We start from the raw sequence: 22,828 nt of genomic DNA on the forward strand, positions 1-22,828 counted from the left end.
CACAGCCCTACTTTCTACCTTGACAGGAATTGCTGCCTGACTACCTCTCAGTCTGACCCTGGGGGGGCTAGCCACCTGCTGTGCAGCTACCTCCAGCCACCCAGCTGTAAAATTACATCCATGGGCGCACCGAGAAGCCGAGACATGCCTGAGAGCCTTGGAAAGAACTGTCGCCTCCCTGCTATATGCTAGTGCTAAGCCATGATGCTAATGAGCGAGCCACGGTGGACAGCTATAGAGCGGAACGGCAAGCGCTTAGAGAGGTTGTCGCCCCGACAAGCTCGAAATATCTTACTCTTTCAAACAGAGAACGCAGGCAGCAACATTGACAAAAGACTAACACGCACAGCATGCGAGCAAAAAAAAATAACATTTATGACTGCGCACAAGCGTAGCGGGATCCCCAGGGGGGTACAGCTGAAGGGCCGACTCTCCCTCTAGAATAGGAAAGCCGATGCTTATGATGCATCCTTCATGTCCGCACCAACAGATGGATGTGTTCCACCAAAGAAAGCTTAATCTATCCCTTTTTCTCTCGCTCTCCCTTTACATCGCTCGCTTTCTGAATAATGCGCCTCGCCTGCAACTACACTTCTTAAACTGCGAACATGGTACCACCACCACTACTACCGCACACTTGCCTGGATATTCCTGGGCATTTCTCAAAAGCTGCTAACTTGCGTTCATTTATCACTCCCCTCTTGGGAAAACACTACATTCTTCATGATATAGAACCGACATTACCTCCCTCGTCTCTTGCTATCTTTTTTTTCTCTTTTGCTCTCTCATTCTCTCGCTCTCACTGTTGCATGCAAACACACCTTTCCATTCCCAGCAGGGAAAGAAAAAGCGGATGAGTCTCAGCCTGGCAGTGATGGGATGCACCTTGCCGAATATGTAACACCTAATTCCTGCAGAAGGCAATTAGAGACTCATCCAATTATTTGACCATGTTGTAGCAAGTCGCTGTCCTAATGAACGCCTCGGTTTGGGAGTCTGACAGCACCGGTTCTTTCTTCTAGACCTTCTCTCTGGGGAGGCGGGCTGCCGAGGAAGCAAAGCAGTCAGACTGGGCTTTATATATGAATGAGGCTATGGCTGTGTACACACAGCCTGTGCGAGAGAGAGAAAGAGACATTATCACATACTGGGACACTATAGTCCTTTTCAAGGGACAGTATCATTCTGCAGGGTTCACACAGACGATTATTTGTTATAGTATCAGCTGGTCATCTGCTTTTGTAATGCATCATGCCTCCATTTGATCTGCCACTTGTTAACACCTAATGGGTCAGGCTTTCTTTTAGAGGTACATTTGTTGTGGTTGTGCTCTTTAGTTGTAGAAATAAACGGTACATGGGTATTTACTGGGGTTCACTGGTTTCCTCCGAAATGTTTGGTGTGAACATTGCCCAGTAAGGAATAAGTGTCCCATTCTGGCTTGCATTCCCACAATGAGGGCAATGCCAACAGGTTTGGGTTTGATTCCACTTTGACTCACTGAATGAATATATGCTGTATGCCCAAATTTCAAATGTAGTTCCACTATGCTTTTTCTGTTAGATTCTAGGGTGTGGTTGTGGTGGATTTGCCTGTTCAACAACAAACCCCCCAGAGCTGTGGCTATTAATGAGGATAGACATTGATGTTGGGTAAGTTCTAATTTCCTCCAAAGGTGTTCAGTGAAGTTCCCTTGCAAACTCTCCTGTACACCCTGGATTTTTTATTCTAGCAAAGGCCAATTGTTAATTTTGCAGAATACTATTGCAAATTGTAAGTGTAAGTTTGTGCTTCAAACTTGACCGATTGACCGGTACCCACATATGAATTGTCCACATAATGCATGCAAAATATTGTGACAAAATGTACTCCTAATATTCTTAGAAGATCTTTGGAATGGTGGTCTTTTCATGTCCAATTAGTTTTTCTACCCTCTCTGTCAAGGCAACGCCTTCAAGAGTTCACACAGAGAAACCAGATGAAAGTCTAATCTCACTTCAGATTAGTTTATTTTTCAGTTCTATTACTTGAAATTGCTTGACAAGGCATTGTCAACAAGTTGGGCCTTGCTAGGTGCCAGAAAATAAGACAGCTCAGTCAAAAGTGTCAGGATTAAGATCGTGTTTAGATTCGTTTGCCTGAAACTTTTATTACTCTCCACATCTCTGTGGTACAAAGTGCTTAGATCTAATGGCGATGACTTAAGCTGTCACACTTAAGTCATCCCAGGTGTCTCTTGGAGGGAGGGTTTTGTGTCAGGGAGGGGCGTGTGAGGGACAGAGAGACAGACCTGTCTCATCACGAGTCCCACAGAGTGCCCCTGTCTCACCTTCACCCTCTTCTTCTTCCGTTTTTGTGTTCCCACACCATCGCTTGCTGTATCTCGCTGTCTTGTACTCTCACTTATGCTCCTACACTGTTTTCTTTCCACTGCTGACTGTCTACCGCTCTCATGCTCTTCTCTCCCTCTGATGGGGGCATAAATCATTGTGCTGTCAGCAGCAATGCTTGCTAGATTATGCAATGCCGCTATTCAATTCATTTAGAGCCTGAAGAGAGGACCCGTGTGAGACCACCATCCACCCAGCACACTTCCCCACCTCTGCTTCCCCAAAATAGAGAGTGTCTGTCTTAAAGAGGGCTCTCTGGGGAATGATATCATTATGCAGTCATTCTATCTCTTTTCCTTTCTTTCGCCCTCTCTCTGTCTCTCACACACCCCCTCTTCCTTGCTCTAGTTTGTCCTACTTTTATTTCTTGTATTCCAGCTTTTCTTCTGACTACATTTCTACCTTTTTGTTTAGCTTTTTTTCCCCCATCATTTTGTTATATTTTCGATTCCACAATTTCTCGCTTCTCGTTAAGCTCCCAAAATAGAGCTTGTTTTTTTTTGTTTTTTTTAAGACCGCAAATGCAAATTACCCAATCTATAGACCCGTGGCTACACAGCATCCCTCATACATCACAGCATACCCGCTGTACACATACTATGTATACTTCATACTGTATATGCTTTAACCTGATCCTCAACCTGAAATTGTAGTATTTGGTGAAATCACAGATGATGTCTTTTTGCTATCGATTTTCTTAATAGAAAAATCAGCCTTTTGCATTTTAAAGATCTAGGAAAGCAGATATTCTTCACTCTTTCTTAATTTAAACCCTTTCTGTGATGCATTTTGTGCCGCAAATTCCTGTTCACCTGCCAAGTATGTTCCAATGATCAGACAGTTGGCAGTTGAGGAGGGCAAAGGTTAGAATGCACTTCCTTTGAGACACACAAAGCCAATAATCTGCATCTTTTTTAAATTGCTGTTCATACAGTGTCATGCACACAGAACAGAATGTACTGTTGCAAATCTTATATCTTACATTTTCATTTGTGGTAGACGCCCTTATCCCCCAAACTAAAGCATATTACATTAATCTCAATCATACAACTGAGGAGATATGGAGTTAAGGGCATTGTTTAGGGGCCAAAAAGAGGCAGGGTGGTGTGCTGTGTTTTTGACTCATTTTCCAGTCCAATGTCTTAACCACTAAGCTGCCACCTTCCTTTGTGCATATGGTAGAAAAGCAATATCTGCCCCATCCACATGCAGTTTCTCAACAGGTGGCAAGTGTCACCAGAAGATATAGAAAAGTATCTTGCATTTACCATTGCAATACCATTGTCTTCCTAAAGCTTGAACATCTAATAGAAAGGCATAATTTCCTAAAAACCACTCATAATCGTTTGGTTCATTGATCGTGTTCCATAGGGTCATAGACATAGCAAGGAGATATCTTCCTTCCAATAGTCTCAGCAGACCACAGAAAATGCATGCAGTGTGGTGTATGCATAAAAAAAACCCTCCTTGCAGACGTTGCCTTTCTTTCCTCCCTGAAAAATGGGCATGCTTATAAAATGCCAACATTTAACCCTTACACATCTTGCTCTTGTGTATAAGTATCACTGTTGGACAGGTGTAGTTGCTTGGTTGCCTGTCTGTCATTACAATGCAACGGTACATACGCAACGTCAGCAAACAAGACGTGACCTATGTCGTACCTCATGCTTTGCACAATCCAGGTTCACCCTACCTGATTTGCCTATGCTAGTCACCTTCTTCTGTTTTGTTTTGGTAATTTGTGAGCAATTTTCTTACTGGGCTTCACTTGGGCATGAAGGTACCAGCCAGACAAGGCTCTCCTACATGTCCAGTTCTGCACTGCTGCCTACAGACGCCAACTCTTTGCATAGTGGGGGCCCACGCTGGGTCCCACAGACTGCACTTTTCCAGCTGGATGGGCTGATTTGGTTGCAAGGGGGGCACGGTGGTGCTTTTGGCAGTGGGCAGCCCGTGTAAACAGCTGGCGCCCGAAGCCTTGTCCCTATTCCTCTGCGTCCAGATCGTCACTGACGACCACTACATGACCTGATTGCAGCCTTCTGCTGCGTGGTGGAGCCCAAAAAGTGCTTGCCTTCTGTTCGACTTATCTTCCCGCAAAAACGTTGTGTAGCCGATATCCGCGCAAATAATCTCACACGTGCACATACACACACGATCTCTTTATGCACATGATATCATCACACACCTCATCAATCTTTGTATGGACCACAGTGACTGAGGAAAAGATGGCAGATGTGAAAGGCAAAGGAGGAAGTTGGAGTGGCAAGCTGCTCTAGCAGAGGCCCTGGGGGGGTGGAGGGCTGTGCAGGCTAAATTTGGCTCAGTGCGGACCTGCTGGTTTTGAGAGGCTAGATAATAGCAATCTGGGAATGGCAGGGGCTGGCAGGCAAACATGCAGCACAGAGGCACAGCATTCCTGCAGTTAAGACAAAGCATATACAGGACTTAGTATTAGATATTGACCATAAGTGATTACAATATGTATATATTTCAAATGATCAACACACTGGCACATATTGCATTATTAGCAATATTAATCTACTCTGTGCCTACTCTACATTTTTATGTTACATTTTCCCTCATATGCATGCAAACCAAACTCTACCAATTTGTAGTTAAATAGGTCACGAGCATTGAACAACCAAGTGTAATAAATGCATTTCTATTTGGAGTTGCTTCTCCATAAGGCACATCATTGGGCACCTGCTAATTTCTCATCCGAAAATAGTATCGTAACGTGTTAAATTGGTTACAGGGCATTCATCTATCAGCTATAGGCCCTCTGATAATTCAGCATCTGACGCACAATATCTATTTTCTCATGTTCTACTTTTACTGTAAACAGATAACTCTTGCTTTAATGGAATGTATACGATTGTTTATAATTTTTGGGTGGGGGGGGGGGCCGGGGGGTGCTTATCCAGTGTAGTAAAACCAGACACGCAATTTTATACCATACACGAAAGTCCTAATAACTACAGTAACTGCACCATGACCCATATCACACTTCCATTTACATTTCTGCCATCTGGCAGACACCCTTATCTAAAGCGACTTACATTGAGCAGTTAAGGGCCTTGCTTTAGGGCCCCAGGAGTGGCAGCTTGTTGGTGCTGGGATTCTGACTCATGACCTACAGTTTAAAAGTCTAATGTCTTATTGACTGTGCTTCCACCTCCCCTTAACACACACACAATGTACATGTGCCATTAAGCTCAAAAGGCATCTACAGTCCAGAGGCTGACTGACAGGTCAAGGTTCCTTTAAAGGCAGAATTAGAATAGTGATTTCAGCTGGTCATACCCTCATCAGTCTGCACCCCCAACATACACACACACACAGTAAAGACCTAAAGAAGATGAACTACACAGTGGTGGTTAAATTATACAAAGCTATTTATCTGGATTTCACAGTTCATCCTGCCTTCTTCATTGATGTAATTACCCCGAGACTGTTATAAATGAATATTAACGCCTGTCTGTTGCGAAGGACATTTACCCTTTAAATCATTCCAATGGTGTGTGCGTGTGTGTGTGGTTGCCATGCTTTCTGCTGAGCCCAAGCAAAATCATTTCCTGGGCACAAATACTTGCACATTTCCAGAAATGCCTGCCCAAGCCCAAGCTCATTTGTGCCAGCATCTTTCATTCATTCTTATTAATATTATCACAGAAAATATATTTCTTTAAGGTCAGGAATCTAAACAGGGCTAGCGTGTGAAGACTGAGTCGTAAATAAAGTGCAATTGTGATCAGGCAGAAAGCGGTGTAGTGGAATAAAAGCCATAAAAGGTTAAGCAAACACACAGGGGCGCAGAACGAGAGTAATTACCCACTTTTCTTCCACAGCCAGGCCTGTAGGAGCCTGCAGGTGTACCTCTCGTAACCCCATCATCCTTCGACCTGCTTCATATTAACCAAAGTGGCCCACCCCCTAGCACAAGCACACTCTTCTCACCACCCCCCTTTTTGCTGTCTCGTCGCCCCTCTCATAGAATCACCCTCCATTAGCCAGAGAGCCGGCGTACCTTCACCCAACTGCCTGCTAGCACTGTACTTGCTGTTCCAAAGCCTACGCCATTACCAATTTCCCAAATCCTGATAGACTATTACCTGCCACAAAAAGCCATGTCACTGCTGGCTGCTAAAATATATTTATATACCTTTTTTAATTTGTGGAAACTTTCCTGAAAAGTTTGGTACACGAGACAGAACCAGAGTTTCCACAACCTGAAAAAATGGTTAATGGTTTGGTTAACATTAAAACACACACATGCATTCCAGCATACACACACTGAATGACCAGTCATGTGCCTGTCTCTGGTATCACTCAAGCCATGGTAGGAGGTGTGCTGGCATTGTTAGGATTGTGTACATATGTGTGTTTGTGTTCACCAAGGCATCACAGGCATACAGATCAGTAAGTAGTTAAACGATCATTCAAAAAAATCCTCAAAAGGTCATAAAATCTTCTTTCAAGGTTGTTGGCTCTCCACTAAGATACTAAAAACACCTTACACTGGCATGATGTGTGTGTGTGTGTATGTGTGTGAGAGAGAGAGAGACAGGAATAAATGTGTTTGAGGATTAACTAGTAGTGAAGCTACAAACAACATTAGCCTCCAAAAAATTAGGTCACGCCAGCTGATTAGCACCATGCTAATTATATTAATTGTGCATTGATGATTTTGTGTAAATTCCAATTGTTGCCACTCCTCGCCACACACTACTAGCTTTATAGGTCCCTGCTTTACAAAGCCTAGAAAAAGAGGGAAGATGGAGAGCGGATAAAACAGAGAGAGAGAGAGAGAGAGAGAGAGAGAGAGAGAGAAAGTAGACGTTGCATCAGCCCTCAATTGCATTGTACTTTGACGGATTGTGGGCTCGCTTTGCAGGGGCAGCACCATCTCATTTGTCGCTGTTTGATGGGGAAGTGTGTCTAGAGGAGGTGAATGCTCTCCATCTCCCCTGTAATCAAATGGCCAAGGGGACAAGCCAACATTCAAGCATAGCACACACTTTACAGATCCAGCCTCCGCCCATCCAGTGCCAGGTCCAATCACAGTTGGAAGCACTTCCCTCTGAGGCCACGCTGCTGCCTGCTGCTTTTAACACCTCGTTGTCTCTTGGTGTTTGATTTTTAAACCCAAGACATAGCATGGACTGTACTGTAAAGACAAGGTTATGTCTTGAGTCTGAATTGAAATAACTATAGCGACACAACACTGTACCCCGACCAGGCATAACATCATGACGAGTGAAGTGAATACCACTGATTATCTCTTCATCATGGCACCTGTGTGTTATATTAGGCAGCAAGTGAACATTTTGTCCTCTAAGTTGACGTGTTAGAAGCAGGAAAAATGGGCAAGCGTAAGGATTTGAGCGAGTTTGACAAATTGGGACGGCTAGACGTCTGGGTCAGAGCATCTCCAAAACTGCAAAGGTCAGACTCTATCAAAAGGGCTCCAAGGAAGGAACAGTGGTGAACCAGCAACAAGGTCATGGACGGTCAAGGCACATTGATGCAGGTGTGGAGCGAAGGCTGGTCTGTGTGGTCTGATCCAACAGACGAGCTCCTGTAGCTCAAACTGCTGAAGAAGTTCATGCTGTTAATGCTCGACAGGTCAGGACTGATTTGGCAGCAAAAAGGAGACCAACACAATATTAGGCAGGTGGTCATAATGTAATGCCCGATCGGTGGCCATAATCGTGCTAATTGAGGACTCTATCCACGAACTTGAAGCTTGGACCCCTAATAAGAGCATTATTTAAAATCCATATTAATCTCCTCCCTCAAGTGGAACAATGGTCTTTTTGCATTGTTGAAACCTATCGTCCTGGCAATCAGTCACCTATAAATCGCGATAAGAGAGCTCTTGTATTATTGAGTTGACAATTGGGAGGCTCTGTCGCTCCAAAGATAACACCTCGACTGCTCAAGGCAGAGAGGAAGTAAGGAGCCATCCACAGCTCGCCTCGTATAACTGCCTCAATTACCATAAAAACCATCGCTGTAGCCCAGGCAGCAAGAACATCCAGGCGTATATACTGTATGTGTGTGTGTGTGTGTGTGTGTGGAGGGAGAAGCCCATAAGATAGAGCCATGTTTCCAATTATGAATCCTAACATTTCAATCATTCGCTTGTCATTCCATCACGGCTCAGCGGCGCCCTTAAACATTTCAGCGGCCTGTTCTGATTGGACTACGGAATGAAGAATGGGGCTTCATAAAAAAACGGCCCCGCTATGCCTCAAGGTCTCATAACGACAACGCTGAGCCAGGGACCGAAGATGTTTTCAGTGTGTGTGTATGTGTGTGTGCTGGGGCAGCAATGAGCCCGGAAAGATTCCAGCCCCCAGATTCCAGCGTGTGGACGTGTTGCTTTGCTCTTTATCTGATTATCAGCTTTGTTTATTTCCTCCAATGATAAAAGCATGTGTCCATCAATTTCTCTTCAACATCAATACCTCAGTGTCCACTACGGACGATCCGGGGGGGCTGCTCAAAGCCGAGGAAATCCAATGGTGATCCTATAAAACTCCATCCAGATATCGGTTCTCAGCGATGTCCATGCGCTTTCGAAATGATCGCCGTTCATCACTTTGTCTATTAAGCCGCTTGGGCATTTGACAGCTTGCCATCGACGCCCCCGATGAGAAGCCGGAGACCAGCCGGCGATGAAGTGTGTGTGTGTGTGCCAAAGTATCACACCAAATTTGTCAACATCAGTCAGTCCAGAATTACCATATGAGGCAGGAACCAGTATACATTCAAGACGATTTTTATTTTTAATGTGTGTGTGTGTAGGTGTAGCCTATAGGGTATTTATTTTCCTCCTTCAAAAAAAGGAGACATAGAGGTCACAGACAAGACCTTGACATAATAATTAAAGAAAGACGATAACTCTGTAACTCTCCAGGGATTTTCAAGCCAACACAATGAGCATTTTCTCACCCACTTCGCTGTCCTATTCGCATTTCCTATCCGGCTGTATTGTAGCCGCTCGGCCATTATGGACCAAAGAGGCGTGAGCCTGGACACATTTCCTTTATCCTGCTCGCCGGTCATCTATTAATATGTGAAGGCTCATTTGTTAAGCGGGACGGTCTCTTTTTCTTATTGTAGCCCCTCCTTTTCCTCCGTTTTTTCCGCTGCGCTTTGGAAGTATAATTTTCAAATTTTAATTTGCTTCATTTAGATTAAAATCATTAATCAGGACAGAAAGTGAGTTCATTTTCAAGGAAAATAAATGAGCTTGTACAAATGAGTCTTTATTAAGGTGTGTGTGTGTTGGGGGGAGTTTGTGCATGTGTAAGAGTGTGTAGGGTATGGTGTGGTTTAGAGGAGGATTCAGGTAATCAAGACCCCCGGTGCTATCGTTTTCGAAAAGTGGGGAGGGAGAAAGAGACACTGAAAGATAAATGATACTCAAAGAGGGGTGTGTTGAGAACGCGAGGCGGAAGAAACCGGAACGCTGTTCGGTGTTCTGTTTTTGAACTGCATGAAGATATGTATTATTATTAATAGGATTATAACCCGTCATCCATCATCAAGGGCTTTTCTTTCTTTTTTTTTCTTTTTTAAGGAAATGACTCAAATGGGGGGGGGCTATACTCTTGTAGTGTAACACACTCAGAAGAAACTTGCCCTCTTCTCGCATACCTGATGACAAAACATCCATGACTGGCTAATGCCACTGTGACTGACCAGGGAAAAAGCCATAGATGGACATTCATTTAATTCAGTACCATTTCATATGAATAGAAAAACAATCGCTTGTTTGTTTGTTTTAGCACCGATTGAGGGTCCCCTTAAACTTTCATACTTTTCAATGGTATAATCATTGGAGCCTGCACTAAAAGTTCTAATTTGTCTAGCAATGGACACCAAAAAAAGCCTCATTTAATGTAGAAAAACATTTTTTTGGGGTGGTATTGATTAGTTTTAAAGCCACCTTGGGTTTGAGAAACCCGATAGGATCCACTACACTGAAGGATGAACTCGGCTAAAATCAGGGCCTCATGCAGTTCGACTGGTGAACAGAGTTGATATTAATGGCATTTGAATCCAGAGTGACTTACAACTGAGCAGTCAAGAGCCTCTCCAAAGGGCCTAGCATTGGGATTTGAACTTATAACCCTCTAAGCCAAAGTTCAATGTCTTAACCACTGAGCTACAACCTATCTGACCCAGAGTTCGGAGAACGTCACAGACAAGTTGATCGCTTTATAAATTTATACAACGTGTTACATGAATATGTAAAGAATTCCTCATGGATTTGGGGTTGAGCTGAACCGAGCTGTTAGTTGAAAGGGCCTGAAACACACACAATCGCACGGTGAACTCGGCTTATTAGGCAACCCGGTCACGTCTGTTTACTCGCCGGTGGTCAGCACATTTCTCAGGATGCAAATCCTCATCAAAGGCTAAGCCGAGCACGAGAGAAAATCTTTCGGCGGAACAGGAGAGCAACCCGAAGCAACCCGGCGTCCAGTGTGTGTGTGTGTGTGTGTGTGTGTGTGTGTGTGTGTGTGTGTGTGTGTGTTGTGTGTCTTGAAAAGCCTGCAGATATGCGTAAGCAGGACTCGCGAAGATAAATGCTGTCAATATTTGCCTCTGTGTGTAATTAAGTTAAGAATGAAGGAGTGGACTGATTGTGTTTGCGGAAGCAGAGGAGAATTGAACAGCTTCCTAAAAAAATGATATGCATCAAGGGTGTGAGTGCAGCTGAGAAGATGCGCGTTACATTTGTCTGACACAGGGAATAAATCTTCCCAATATTACAGAGGAGACCGAGACCACCATGCATCCCTCTCTCACTTTTTGTCTCTTTACCCGTCCCTCTCTTTGCCATTCTCGCTCCATGCGAAAATGTAATAACTCTTCAGACTCAGGGGATTTGGCAACCCACAGTCCAGTTGCTTGCCCATATTCATTTGTTCCTGGCCCATTTGCAATGGGAGGTGGAGGCTCTGGTGGGTCCGCAGCCACCGCTCCACTCATCCTCTCGGAAAGGGGGTTATCCCTGACTCGGCTCCGAGCCTCGGCTCTCACCTCGCGCTTTGTTTTCCTCTCAGCTGGAACGGCGCAGTTTCTGGGCCTAATAAAAGCTCACCCAGTGAGCCGCACATCTGCGCAGTCAGCGAGCTCCGTGAATGGTTCTGTGAGGGGAAAAATTATAATTAAACTTCGAAGACTTTTTTTTTTTTGGATTTGACGCCATAAAATCCAAGGACACGTTCAGAAACGTTCCTCATGACTTCTAATGACTAATAATATTCGATTTGATAAGGTTTTATGTTTATTTGATTATTCATCAGTTTTCTAGGTTTGTTTAATGCTATAGAAATTGCTATCTGTGTATACTAGATGCCCCTCGCCACGTTCCTTTACTCATATCCTGGACACTGGTGTGTAGTCCACAGCGTCATCCCAGAAAGCCTTCCGCACTGTTTCCTTTTTATAGGGAAGCAGTAATTGAGCAGGCTTAACTCCTGGCTTGACTGAAATCCTTGCTGAGGCTATGGGTTTGTCTTTGTGTGTGCTTGTGTGTGTGTGCATGTGTGTGTGTTTGTGTGTGTGTAGGGGTCTGTAAGATGTGTTTGCTTTGATTTCACATACCACCTAGCTACAACTTTACTCAGACCTACAGATGAGTATAAATGGATAGAATAATGGAAAGACAGATGTGGTGAAGTTGAATGTAGCCGAGGCTATTTTGAGCCGGGCTGTAATGCAAGGCATGTACACGCACACACACACACACACACACACACACACACACACACACACACACACACACACACACACACACACACACACACACACACACACAGGCTTGCATTCTGCCTGATCTGAGTATATGATTTTCTAATAATATAATAATAGAATATAATAATAATAATAATAATAATAATAATAATAATAATAATAATAAAATAAAATAGAATAGAATAATTTTATCGCACATCATTTCTTCACAATCTGAATTTTTTTATAGATTTTTTATTATGATTTAGATTTTTGATCTGTATTATTAATTATATATTTTTTTTCTCCAATGACTTCACACCAGAATCTTATATACCACTCTAATAAATACACAGGATTCCTCATCTATCTCGAACCCACACACCGGTACGATCTACGATGTTAGTCGCGATCCTGCATTGCCGCGTGCACCGAGAGAGGCTAATAATCTAATCAAGCCGCTGCGCCGCAAAACACTGTCTTATTTTATTGTTACTCATAAATATCCATTACCTCGTAATTTAGCACATAGCAACTCATTTATTCTATAGCCTCGGGCCTACACGCTATTTTAAATGTGGTTTCAAGGCCAATGTTTACTAGCTATAGCAGATCTAGTTATATTAAGGCAGACGATTGAAATGAGGCAGAAGAAAAAATTCTATTTAATCCGTACGGTGGTCTGGTGAAAGTTGTTTGGGAGGCTAATAAGCTATATTGGAAACTTTTTGCACTAGGATAGCTGTAGGAGCTTGTGTTTTAGTGGAGGAAGGCAAAGGAGATGGTTGGGATAGAGTGTGTGTGGGGGTGTTCAATATTTCCCAGAAAGACAGCAATTGGTTTGGTTACAGTAAGTGAAGTAACTGAAGATGATAGTTGCCCTTCAATCGTAAAAAGATTTATACTATTGATTCATCACAAGTCTGAGTTCTTAACACTGGTGGAATCCCCATGCAAAGGACCTTTTTAGATATTTTTCTCTCAAAATGATATCTATATATTTTTTTTCCCCTCCCACATGATCGTCATTCATTTTCCTTTTCCTCGTTCCACTCCCGACACGTAGCCTCTTGACGTCAGGGGTCTCTGACCATATGACCATGTCTGATTAATTAACAGCACTTTTTTTTCTTCAAGTTGCAGCCGAACCTGGCAAAGATTTGATTGCTTCACAAAACGCTTTCCTGTAAAAAAAAAAAAACGTCGCAGACAGCTCGCGGGATTCCACGCCACCTATGAAATTCAAAACAAGCCTCGTAAGATGTTTATGGTCATCTGTGAGGTTCTCGTAAAAAAAAAAAAAAAAAAAAAGATTCGCCCCTCCGAACGCTATTAGCATAAACTTGATTTGTGATGTGAAGTGAAATGAGTGATTGAATCAAAAAAGCATTTATAAAGGAGGTAAATACAAATCATAGAATGTCCAGTGGTGTCCACAATGTCCTTCAACCTACTGATGGTTCACGTTAGGTGACACGGGACGAGAAAATGAGGCTCAGCCCTGTTTTACGGTTCTGTCCTTGTTGAAATAGTGGGCACTGGGTGGCTTCGGCAGCATGTAGGCTATGAAGCGATGCTATTTGTCAATGCCACTTTACACCAGCTCATAGATACGCAGGCAGACAAGCAGACGGCAGCCTTCTGTGTCCGTGCGCGTACATGTAACCCAATCTAGCAGCGTAGGCACATGTGCACCGTGGCGCCTGCTCGCTTTAAAGTCACACGCAGATAACGGGGCAGTCACAGGACACGGGCATTGTTGCCTAGAATGTTCCCGGGATGCGGGCAAGTATGAGTCATTTTTCGGGTGTATAAGGCACCTGTTGGCCTTGAGTCTGAGGGATGGATAAAAGAAAAGGCACAGCTACAGAATGGGTCTGAGAGGGATATCAGGCTTTCCAATGCAAACAAATAAATATATATGTTGCTGTAAATTTGGACTGGACTGTCAATAATCGACCGTGCTAATAAAAGCCCCATAAATCTGCTCATCATTATCTGGGCAGGAAATGAGAGGCTCGATGAGGGGAAGGAGGTATAAGAGGGTAGCGTGAGTCGCAGGTGATGGCGTTACGAATGGCAAAGGCCATTGCGACCTTTATTTATAATACACAATACAAACTATTTATTTCCCTCATTCATGTGTCGTATTAATAACTGAGATCTGGTGACTGTAAAAGCCATGGTATACGATCTAGTAAACAGTAAAGCCTTGTGAATTGGAGTCAGGAGATGGTGGAAAAAACACTCCTTTCAGAACTCCCATCAAAACATCATATCCTCATTTCCTGTCATCTTCCTCGGATTTTATGTCCAGACAGAAAAATTGGAGAGATTTTAAAATGACTCTACATAAAGAGCTTTTCCAGAAACGCCCTTCTTTCTTTGGGAAGCTTTATATTATTCAATTAAGGCTATATTATGTAGGGTGCCCACCCATCTGACCATCTTTACAATTGTCAATTCATTTAAAGCAAAGGACAGGCCTTTAGGTCACTGGTCACATCATCCAATAAGACAAGGGAGAAAGAGAGAGAAATCGAGAAATCGAGTGTTTTTTTGTTGCTCAGTGAATTACTGGCGCTTCATGGTGTAGTTGTGCGACAAAGAATTGACAGTTACTTAGACTGATGGGAGGAAAACTATGAGAAGGAAAGAAGTGTGGAAAGGACGGCCGCCTGCAGAGACATGGTGCTGCATTTTCAATCGCTCTCCTGGAGACAACGACGGATTTAAAACCCGGACCGGGACGATTTATGACCAGACTGCTTAGAGATTCCGAATACTTATTTAATCGTGTCTTGCTTCGGTGTGTATGTATTGTGTGTATGTTTTGCACAAAAAATGTATGTATTGCACAAGCACCGAACGGACACATTTTCTTATATATATATATATATATATATATATATATATATATATATATATATGGACAAAAATATAATTCATTTAAGATATTAACAAATAGAGAGGTCATGAATAATCAGCTTTACACAGTGCTGTCAAGTCTTAAGCACTCACACCATGTGCAGTTTCTCTCTCACACACACATATACATACATTCTCACACTCACACACACACACTAACTGACATGGTGACAATCACGCGAGGCAGTGTGCGGTGGCGGGTGAGATGGGCAGGTGTGTGTCCGGACGTCACATGGCGAGAGGGGTCGTGGCCCTATCTGTCAGCAGCTGGCCATCTCCTGTCCACAGCTCTGAAATGGCCACTGACAGCTGCTGCTCAGTTGGGTTTAACCCAATGCTCGCTCTTCGCTGCCCTCGATTCTTTTAAAGTGACAGCCTTACCGACAATCCCGCAGTCGAAAAAACGTTCACGCAACACAACGTAGCACAGGCTGACACCGACCGAACTGATGTATTAGATCGGATTCATGACCAAAGAGATGTATGACGTGTTATTTACTCATTGTGCGTTTGTGTTTTTCAGGAGTACGGCTGGACAGAGTGCGTGGTGGCAGACAGAAATACAAACGCCGGATAGATGCAGAGAATAGTCCCTATCTGAACCCACAGCTGGCTCTGCCGCCCAAAAAGCCATGTAAGTCTCTATCCCAATAGTACAAATTTGGGATAAACGAATGAATTTATACATAATACATTTTTTCTTGGACAATGCCATTTTCTGAATCAGTATAAAACATAACATAAAATAATACTGAATGAATAAACACACACAAAAAAAGTAAAAATAAATAAATACATTTTATAGATAGATAGATAGATAGATAGATAGATAAAATGTGTGTGTATATATATATATATATATATATATATATATATATATATATATATATATAGAAGAGAGAGAGAGAGAGAGAGAGAGAGAGAGAAAGAGTGTGAGGCCTAATCCGGATTAAATCCAATCTGGCAAAGACATCAAACCCGAAACACGGGCTCTTCCTCGCAGTCTCACTGCTCGGCAAAACACACAGAGCTGCTTTAACAGATTTGGCCCTAAAGCCTTTTTACTTAATGCGAGTATATTCTTCTGGAACACAATATGCTTTTATGCATGATAGCGGCAGAAATAATCACAATTATTACAGCCGCCGAAATTGTATTCGGAACGCAGGGGCACGGAATAACCTTTCCGTCTAATCCTGTTGATCCTCCTGCTGCCATGGGTTAGCTTTATTTTCATTTTCTGTACAACACACTGACTTATTTCAAGGCTTATTCCCACTGTCTGTATATATACAGTGTGTGTATATATATATATATATATATATATATATATATATATATATATATATACACTGAAAGTGAGAATATAAAACTAATCACTATTAGATGTATTTTGTAGCTTTCAATTTGCAGTACATTTTAAGCAATGCTTTTGAGAGTGTGTGTGCATGTCATGTGTTGTGTGTGGCCCCACACTCCTCCCTCTTTAAAATGATGAAGAGGAAGCTGGGGGGATGAGCATAGCCACAGCCTTCCTGATCGATTATTTGCACATAACAAAGGCATGGGGCTTTGGAAATTGGGTTGCATTGATTCTAATTAGGGAAACATTAAATAAGATTTACCTAGCGATATCTCTCTCTCTTTCTTTCTTTCTCTCTCTCTCTCTCTCTCTCTCTCTCTCATCCTGGACTGAAGAGACTAGGCTGATTGATTCGCCACTGCCGCCCCCTCATCCTTTTCTTTTTTATCTCTTTCTTGGTCATTCTCTTGAAATAAAGAATAGAGGTTTAATTTAGTGATGTGTTGTGTCGGTGTTCGAATGCGTTCACACCTCAGCGATTTTATTTTGCATTCCAGGTTCATGTTTCTAATAATCCCAGGGGGGGGCGTTAAGGGCTTTTTTTTTTATATTGCACTGATATACAGAGATAATGACGAGAATGACTGGTACTACGACAGATAGGATTTAGTATTAATGTTATCTCGGTTATATATTGTGTAAGAAATACACTTCAATCGCTATAAAGTCTTAAAAAAAAAAAAGATCTGTCCGAAAGATCCGATCCCTTCATTCAGGAGAAAAAAAAGAAAGGAAAAAAGGGCCTGCAGTTCAATTTTTGTGTCCGAGCGAATGAGGCCGTGAGTCCATTCGGAAAAGAAAACTCGCCGCGGGTTTAACGACTCTATCGGTCTCTTCAGCCTTGTCGATAAGTTCCTGTTGAGCTGCTGAACTACTTGCTGATGAACAATGGCATTTCTTTGTGAGCGTGCTCGTATAATCCTTATTCTTCTCTTGTGTTTTCTCCTTCGTGTTCAAATACAGTCCCCTTTGGCTGCCTTGCAGATAATAAGATCGTGTCACACTTGCTGGTGGCCGAGCCTGAGAAGATCTATGCCATGCCGGACCCGACTGTTCCCGACAGCGATATCAAGGCTTTGACCACGCTGTGCGACTTGGCAGACCGGGAACTGGTGGTCAATATTGGCTGGGCCAAGCACATCCCAGGTAGGGCCACTGACTCATTCACACACTTCCACATGCTTAGACATGCATCCACACACAGCTGTGAACTTCCAAATGCATTCACATTCAAAAAAAATAAAATCTGCACATTTTCACAAACTTCCACATGCTTCCACATGAATCCCTACACATCTGTACACTTCCACATGCACGCACACACCTGCGTACGCTTCCGCATGCATTCACAAACATCCGCCAAAAAGGTCCACATGCTGCTACATGCATCCACACGCATCCACACACTTCCACATGCATCCAAACACTTTCACTTCCTTCATGTGACATCTGCACAAATCCGCCCACCCACATTTGTACGCTTCCACATGCTTCCACATTCATCCACACGCTTCCACATGCTTCCTGATGCATCCACACACTTCAACATGCTTTCACATGCATTAACACACTTCCACACACTTCCACATGCGTCCACATATTTCCACACGCATCCACACACTTCCAAATGCATCTACACACTTTCACGTGCTTCCACATGCATTACTACACTTCCACACTCTCCCACATGCATTCAAACACTTATACATGCTTCCACACACCTGCACATGCATCCCCACACTTCTACATGCTTCCTGAAGCATCCACACACTTTCACATGCTTCCACACACTTCCACATGCATCCACACACTTTCACATGCTTCCACACACTTCCACACATTTCCACACACATCCACCCATTCCACATGCATCTACACACTTTCACATGGTTCCACACACTTCCACATGCTTCCACACACTTTCATTTGCTCTTACATGCATCCTCACACTTCCACATGCATCCACACACTTCCACACATTTCAACACCCATACACACACTTCCACATGCCTCTACAAGCTTCCACATGCATCCATACACTTCCACATCCATTAACACTCTTCTATATGCTTTCACATGGCTTCACACACTACCACACACATCCACATGCATCCTCACACTTAAATATGCTTTCACATGCATGCACACAATTTCCCATGCTTTAACAAACTTCCACATGCAGCCACCAAATAAAGCCCCTCTAGCACGCTCACAGACCCCCGGCCATGAATGAGACACTCATGAAGTCAGCAGTCTTAATCCCTTTCTTTGTCTCTCTCTTTCTCTGTGTCACTCTGTCCGTGTCAGAGGAAACGAGATCAATTTGTTAAGTTTTAGTCAATTCCTCTACGCGCGATGCCTCGAAATCTAAAGCAGCGATCACGGAGCGTTTTCTCCTGCCTGCTCATCTCACTAGCAGAGCTGCTGAAAGCACTGAAAAGGACAACATTACCCATGAGCAGTAATGGCTCCGGTGACCATGATTGAGACAAGTGGCCCTCCTGATCTCACTCTATCTCCCCCACCCCTCTCTCCCTCTCCCTCTCTCCCTCTCTCTCTCTCTCTCTCTCTCTCTCTCTCTCTCTTTCTGTCTTTGCTTTATTGCCCATCTCCGGCAGACAGAATGAGGAATTTTTTGGTGACCTCTTTAACAAAGTCAGTCATTTTTCTGCATGTAAGCTCAGACACAGTGTGAGTTAGCAGCACTGAGATGAGCACTCGTGTCAGGGAATTGATGTTCATTTATTAATGCATGCGATTTATTTTCCGTTCTAGACGATAATTTACTTTGATGCCATTTCTTTAACGCCGTAGATACCACCTAATTCCAGGGAACCATGCATTTCACACCTAGGCCTTAAGTGGTGTCCTTCCAGAATCAATCCACCTCTTAATACATCACTATGATGCCACGACCTTATAGAAACTATTAATATACAGGAACAGAAAGCAACATCATCTCTAGCATAGGCATCAATATCAACCTCTTAAAATGCCCATGGGTTTTCCATTCCTTTATTTCTGTGCATTACGGTTTTCCTGGGGATTTGAAATGCTGTGTTTTTGTGCAAATTGGACAAGAAAGACAAAGCAAAAGTATAACTAGGTCACGAAACCTCTGTTTTAAACTGTTTGGGCTGACCTTTCCTCATGTCCAGCTTTTCTTGAAACATTCGTCTTGTTCATTGATGTCTAAACAATTTCTTCTTCTCTGTGGAGCTATTAAATCCCCACGAATATATTTGAGCTTGTGCAGTTTGCTACAGAAGCGGATTGCAAGCTAAGACCAGTGCGCTTCTTAAGTTTATTTAAGCATGTGAAAATGCGGATGTGTTTTGAGACCCGCTAGAGGGCCTCGGAGTGGCTTCAAAAGCATCAGGATGGAGTTTATGCTACAGATAAAGGTCTTACATCAGATTACTTTGATAGCTTTGAGTTTAAAATTTAAAAATGTTAAGTTGTCCAAGTTTAAAACTCTAAAACTTACAAGAAAAAAAAACACAAATTTACAAGAAAAACATAGAAATCTTTAGGTTTAAAACTTGAAAATTTCCAGTATGATGATATGGTGATTCTGGGCGAAATTCAAGGGAAAAGTAAAGTTTGATTAGATCTTCCACTCCAGGCACAATGCAAAACAGCTTGACCTGCTCAAGCTTTTTTTCACAACTCGAGTTTTTTCTCGAAAAATCACCAGATCATCATACTGGAAATTTTTCAAATTTCGATGTTCTTCTTGTAAATATGTGGGGGGGTTTTCTTGTAAGCTTTTGAGTCCAGTAAAATGTGTGAGTTTTTTTTCTCATAAGCTTTTGAGTTTTAAACTTTAAAAAAATTTAAAAAATTGAAATTTCATTCAAAATAATTTTCAATTCTTTTTTTATTTTTTTTTTATCCCATATTGGCCCTAATATGCCTTCGTAGAAATCGATTGGATAGAGACTCAAACCGAAATTGATGCTCTGTGCCGCTGCTCCTGAGAGAAACGCTGTGAAATGAAGAGAATGGATTATTGGGAAAAATGCAATACATACTCATGGTAAAAAAAAACTGTATAAACGTCAATGAATCAGATAGAGGTTCGGCTACAGGGAAGGCATTGCTTGCCCTGACGACCCGTCGCTGGTATGATGCAATGCTCCGATCTGGTGCTTCAGCAGTCAGGCAGCTCCGAGTTGCCATTCAATATGTGCGAGACATTTTTTTGTGTCCGGGGCTCAGTGCCAGATCGCCCCAGGCTCGCCCTGCAGACCAGATCCGATTCCATCCATAAGCAACAAGACCCGGTGCTGCGGCGGAAATCGTTAACAGAAAGGCCCTCTCTTTTTTCTTCGCCTCTTCCTGTCTTTTTCGTCCTCTTTTCTGATGTTTTGCTCTCACATTTAAAAGCAAGTCTTGGCATACGAGTTCCTGTGTTGGCGCAAGAAATCGGATGGAATTTCGTTAATTATTTTGCGTTCGCTTTAGGGATCCAAAAACAAGTAGAAACTTGACAGTACAGACAGTAGACGAAGGAAAAATGAGAAAACACGCACAATCCATTAACGTATATTTAATTTTTACTTATCTTCATGATCTTATTCATGCTCATTCATGCCAAACTTAATGTACTAGTGTTTTGCATCGTAAACTGAAAAATAATGGCACCCCCTGGTGGCTGGAGGTCTTAAGAGGAACTAGTTTGGATATATACAGTATATATGACTAAACATTACAAAGAAGGCTCCGCGTAGAGAACGAGGAATTTAAGCAGATGTAGGCTGTGTGTGTGTGTGTGTGTGTGTGTGTGTGTGTGTGTGTGTGCGTGCACCAGACTGCAAGCGATTGCTCAGCAGAAGAGAGATGACTGTATGACAGGAGCTCAGCAGGCAATTCAAGTTCTGCTTGAGTCCGCCGTCTCCTGCTGCTCTCATCTCCAGCCATGCTGCGTTCTTCCAGCGTCTGAAGGCAAGGAATCTGATACGGAGATTTCTTTTAGAAAGAAAAAGTGTCCGTGACCCTCTATCGAATATTCGCACACACAGAGAACAGTGTGTATACACACACACACTTGAAATCATTAACTTTCCAAGCTACATACTGTAGAATTGTAACCAGTGCCTGGTAAACATCTAGAAACACTCATTCTTTCTCAAAGCAGAAGTTTTGTGCACCTTCTCCAGCCTGTACATAGTGTAAGGATGTGCTAACGTTGCTGTCGAGCTAGCTCTGCTCGCTGCGTCGCGTGGTACAGTCGGGCTTTTTCTTCTTTTTTTTTTTTTTTTTTAATCGAATTGATGAAGGTCTCCATTCCTCCCCGAGGAGAGCTGCGAAGCAATTTAGTGCTCATGATACAGCGGCTGTGTTGCTAACCGTCGTAACCAACTGTCAGGGCCTCGCGCGGGAGCTAATTTGAAGTCATTAGGTGCGTGCAGCGCGCGGGCAACAATTTGTTACGGTGGTTAGGAGCGCGCCTGACATTTCTGAGCGCCTTCGTTTAAGATCTGTCCCGGGCTCGGAGCAGGCCAAATTGTAAACTAATTTAAACATCACTCAGCATTACGGCGACCGCGGTGCCGCTAGGCCCGGGCGGATAATGAAGCAGTCTGTGTTCGGTGCACAGTCGAGTTAAAAAACGCCTCGACTTCACGCTCTCACATGCCTTCAGTCTTCTCTGATTGCTTCTCTAACACACCCCCGGGGCCGAACCCTGCTCCTTTATATGTGCACAGGTCCGATAAGTAGATAAGTGTATGATATAATTTTAGGTAAATATAAATGAAGAAACTGCTGAGTGAAGAAACACACCGGGTGATTTTGGTTCAAAGGGGCACAGAGAGAAAAAGGGAGGGAGGGAACAAGGGAGGGAGGAACGACATCGCTCAGAGAAGGAAGGCAGGCTGGTGAATGGGTTCTGAAAAGGGAGACGGAGGCTGGAAAGCCCCATTGAAGACCTCTTTTTATCTGTAAATATACCAGAATCGAATTTGGAGAATAGAAAACTGTCATGTAATTGTGACAGGCCTTATCGGAGCACGGGAGCGCACAATAGCGGGCCGGTCGCACTTCACTTCACTTGAGGAACGGACAGAGCGGCGTGTAGCGGCACCTTTTTTTAGCGTGACAGGCTTCCCACTATTAGAGCGCCTTTATGGCAGCTGAAATTGCTCAGGCTTCTCCGGGCCCTATCTCTGGGAGTCGTTTTTTTTTTTTTTCCTTTAGTTCTCTTTCAATTCTGGCCGGCGGGTGGATAAGCATGCGCTAACACAATGTGATTGAGGTGTAAAATGGAAGCCTGTCGTCTCTAATCTCTTTTATGTAGATACTGAGGTACGTCCACAGTCCACTTAATTCTCTCTCTCTCTCTCTCTCTCTCTCTCTCTCTCTCACACACACACACACACACACACAC

General features: G+C 43.2%; 1 protein-coding gene across 1 annotated transcript in view; it reads left to right on the forward strand.

The window, feature by feature from the left end:
* esrrga (estrogen-related receptor gamma a) overlaps positions 1–22,828 on the forward strand; it is a 70,936-nt gene that overhangs the window by 29,673 nt on the left and 18,435 nt on the right. Inside the window, 2 exon segments of the mRNA XM_046856276.1 lie at positions 15,598–15,708; positions 17,401–17,583. Coding sequence (XP_046712232.1) covers positions 15,598–15,708; positions 17,401–17,583 — 294 coding nt within the window.

Source organism: Silurus meridionalis, chromosome 8 (genome assembly GCF_014805685.1).
Source record: "Silurus meridionalis isolate SWU-2019-XX chromosome 8, ASM1480568v1, whole genome shotgun sequence".
Lineage (NCBI taxonomy): Eukaryota > Metazoa > Chordata > Actinopteri > Siluriformes > Siluridae > Silurus > Silurus meridionalis.